Genomic DNA, 4,377 nt, shown 5'->3' with positions numbered 1-4,377 from the left:
CTTAAATTGCATTCATGTGTTGACTGTGGTAATTATTTTAGAAACCATAGCATTGACAACATTGATTTGGAAATGAGCCTAGAATGGCAATGCCATTAAGCATTAGTAGGCAACACTCTCATGGTTGTGCATGGTGACATGTGATCTCCTCCAGAACCTGCAGACACCACCAGCAGGGTCTTTCCCCCCATGTGTGCCACCACATCAGAACATGTTAGTACACGTATATGTGATTGACGGCTACCACAAGATGTCCATTGTGGACATGTGCACAGTGCTTCAAAATGTAAGTGATGCCCTATAGAAAACACACTTATAATGCACCTCCACAAGGTGCTCAGGGAGTGCGCTGATGATTCATGAAGGAAAAGTACAGGGGTGACCAGCTTTGCTGTTCACGGACACACAGAAGAAAGCAATGAGTTATGCGGCCCGTGCAGTGCTTCCCAGGTACCACAACTTGAAATAGGTCAGATTTAAAAAATAGGTGGTATTTGTGATGATTGAATCATTACCGCCATGACCCTAACATGGCACAGTGTGTACCCATGGTAATGACAGCTGCAGATTGATTAGGGAGGCCAGTGCAAAAGCAGAGCCTTCCAGGGGGGTTCTGTTTAGATAAACAGTCCTTTGCCCTTTGCAAGATTGCCATGTTACCCTTCCATTGTCAGTCAACCAGTGGCATGCTCTTCACATCTACTGGTAAGGTATTGAACAACCATCCATTGACCTGTGTAGCATCATAAATGCTGCATTACATCATGTTGCATCCTACCGTTACACACAATTCATGCCCTATGCTTTTGTGTTCTTTCTTTTCCAGGCTACAGTACATGGGACTCGATGGAAAGCCAGAATATCAGCTCAGCCCCAGGATTCCTGCTCCTTGGACTTTCAGAGCACCCCAAAGTGCAGGTCTTGCTCTTCGTCTTCTTCCTCATCATATACTTGGCCACCATCCTTGGGAACACTGTCCTGATCACGGCCTGTGTTCACGATTCTCGTCTTCATACACCGATGTATTTCTTCCTGGTCAATCTTTCCTTCTTGGACATCTGCTACTCCACTGTGACGGTCCCCAACATGTTGGTGCAACTCCTTTACAGAAGTCGAATGAGCTACTCCAGATGTGCAGCTCAGATGTACACTTACCTGCTCCTGGGGTGCACGGAATGTGTCCTCCTGGCAGTCATGGGCTATGACCGCTATGTGGCTATCTCCTTTCCCTTGCGCTACACAGTGATAATGAGGATGCCCGTCAGCATCACTTTGGCCGCCTGCTGCTGGTTTATTGGAAGCCTGATGGCGCTTCTGGATACAGTCTTTACGCTGGAGTTGCCTTTATGTGCCAGTAATGTTATCAACCATTTCTTCTGTGAAGCCACTGCTCTCTTAAAGATGGCGTGTTCTGACACCTATGTTGCCGAGATGGTGATCTTCAGTGTGGGGATCTTTGTCCTGCTGATCCCGAGCCTTTTCACCCTTATATCCTACGTCCGCATCATTGCCACCATCATGGGAATCCGCTCCACTCAAGGGCGATACAAGGCCTTCTCAACCTGCGCTTCTCACCTGACCGTCGTCACCATATTCTACAGCACCGCCATCTTCATGTACATGAAGCCTGTGTCAAAAAACTCAGCAAATATGGATAAAATGATCTCTGTATTTTACACAGTGACTCCCCCAATGATGAACCCCGTAATCTACAGCCTAAGAAACAAGGATGTGAAAATGGCTCTGCAGAAAATTACCCAGAGGGGAATATTTCCTTAAATCGCAGTTATCTGCTCAGTAGCCTTGGCAGATATGGCATGGTTTGCCCTGAAGCAAAGAAACAGTGAGAAGACAGGACTAACAGAGTTGCTCCCAATTAGCGAGGCTTCAGTTCTTATGGTTTCAGCTCAAGCATTTGTGAGGTTTTCATGAAAGCAATGTATGGGTTCATATTAGCATTGACCTATTCATTTTTGGAGGTCAGATGCGTGATACTACAGTAGGACTATTATGTTTAGGCTGAGTTCTCTTCCATTGTTCCTGTAAAGACTAGTTCCTGGGATTCTCTTGATCAGTGATGTGTCGTGATCTTTGAGCACATATCATCATCATGTCAAGCCTCTCCCGGCGACCTATATGTGGATTGGGGCCTATGGCATTAGAATTTCTGTTGGTCCTGCCAATCACTTACGTCAAGGTTGATTGAGAAGATCAAGCATATTTAGCAGGAGCTAGAACTGATTCTAAACAAGGTCTGCTCTGCCAGTTCAATCTCAGGGGCTTATAAAACCTGATCGAGAAAAATTGAAGTTGTATGATCCACAGAACAACTTAACAGGGTGTGATAACTAGAAACAGAGATGGTTTGATGATGGCGGGCCCATACACAAGGGCGTCCGATTAGCATAAGAAGCATATTAACAATTAATATCAGCAAAGAAGACACTCTTTAACCATAAAATTGTATATTTGGTAATTTTCAAGGCACTTTCACCAAAACGCTGCAAGACGTATTTCGATTAATGGTACAATAGTAATATACATTCAACAGAGCATTACAAATGCAGTCACATGTATCGAGAGGACGAGCAAAGCGGCAAAGTGATCTTTAGGTAAAGAACAGAAAAGAGCAAAGGATGAAGGGGCACTGTTAAGAAGGATTTCTAGAATGTGGCCGGGTGGGCACTTTTTATGAGGCCTCCCTATTTATGATGAACAGTGAGTTCTGGGAGGTTAGCCAAAACCCGATCAAGATAGAGTGGAGAGCATTCATGGCCTAGTCTCAGGGGAGTATGAGTGGAGTCAGGAGCTCTCAATGAGTCCACACAGAACAGTACGTAATAATTCAATTTGGACAGTCAGTTATAAAAATAGAGGCATTTAAGGTCTTTAGAGCACATTGAAAAATGCAACCGGCAGATATTACTATCAAATAACACCCTGTAATACAAATATTTACAATCAACAGTATGTTCACGTATAATAATTCATCAAATAACTCAACCAACCAATGCAGGTAAGTAATGCATATGCCGTAGTACACGCACAATATCCTCACTTTAGGAGCCAAAACCCCAAGATGAATGGGGCTTTGTGACCAAAGTCACAGGATCCAATGCAATATTTCTCACTAGTATGATTTCTCTGTAAAAATCGATGCAGTAGACTTGCGGTGGTTGTTAGTTTCAAAGTAAAAGGTCTACAACAATTTACGCATGGATAGGTAAGTTCTCTGCTTTCTTCTAGACCCAAGACTAACTCTGGTGCAGGATACCTGACCTCAGTTCGACGACCAAGTGAGTGGAGGGGAAACTGAAGACAATGGAACTCGTTCCCAATGTTATCCTATGGAAGACAAGGGTGAACAGGTGCACTGATGCTTGCTTACCCACTGACTCTGATTTTCCAAGGTATCTTTGCAGATCATCTGGGGGTCATTGGGGGCTTGATATTCCACCCTTTGAGAGGTGCCGAGCAGTTGCGAGTTCAGGGATTTTTCCAGTAAGGTGCAAATGCAAGATGACACTACCATGTCGGTCAAGAAATTCAGAACCCAACTGTGTAGGCCTCCCTAGTACATGGATGAAGGTGAGTTCCAGTGAGGATCATCGGTTGCATACGATGACAGGCGTCCTTCCAGTCATGGTCACAAGAGCTGATCCAGTACTGGTTCCCTTCAAGATAGAAAGCTGGAATTGGGGACAAGGCGACTAGTGGCACAAGCAGGTGAGCACCAAAGAAATGGGCTCGATTGTGGAATTGCGACACTTCTGGTGACGTATCCCATGATGGAGCTGGTCAGTCCACCAGGCAGTCTAGGGACATCTTTGAAGGCTCTGAAGGTCTGGACCCTCCTCGAGAAGGATTTGAGACTGGTTGATCCTACTAGTTCAAGGGGCTGAAGCACTGCTCAATGTCTTCAGATATGAGGTAGAGGAGCCGGGCTTTACCAGGCCAGGTACTGAACGGGATGCTGGACCACTTCAGGAGTCATCTTTGGACCTTCAATGTGGGTGCTCTTCTTCAAAGGACTCTTAGCTCTTAGCTTCAATTTGGATCTGAAGAAAAGTTGCAGATGTCCCCGTCTTATAGAAGATTGACACACACACACACACACACACACTCTGAACATCTCACGGCAGAAAACACGTTTAGTAGTCATACACAGTAAATACAAATGTGCACGCCAAAAATAATGCAAAACTTGTAAAAACGTAACTACTGCCAACAGCTTGTCCTTAGGCACATATACAAGTAACCAAAAATTCTCTGTGGAAAACAATAGTGTGAAACAAAATGCAATCCGTTGCACTACATTGGTAGATGCTACGTGCAAGAATAAAAATACCAGAATTAAAAAGTTCCCCATTACGGATA

At 44.6% G+C, this 4,377-nt stretch overlaps 1 protein-coding gene across 1 annotated transcript; it reads left to right on the top strand.

Annotated features, from left to right (window-relative positions):
* Window positions 1–846: 846 nt before the first annotated feature.
* On the top strand, window positions 847–1,779 carry LOC138452699 (olfactory receptor 2D3-like). Its single transcript, XM_069605046.1, has one exon. The coding sequence runs from the start codon at window positions 847–849 to the stop codon at window positions 1,777–1,779; it is 933 nt and encodes a 310-aa protein (XP_069461147.1).
* The last annotated feature ends 2,598 nt before the right edge of the window (window positions 1,780–4,377 follow it).

The sequence above is a fragment of the Ambystoma mexicanum genome, chromosome 4p, assembly GCF_040938575.1.
Source record: "Ambystoma mexicanum isolate Mex_15411 chromosome 4p, UKY_AmexF1_1, whole genome shotgun sequence".
Classification (NCBI taxonomy): Eukaryota; Metazoa; Chordata; class Amphibia; order Caudata; family Ambystomatidae; genus Ambystoma; species Ambystoma mexicanum.
This window is presented reverse-complemented; position numbering and strand designations above follow the sequence as displayed.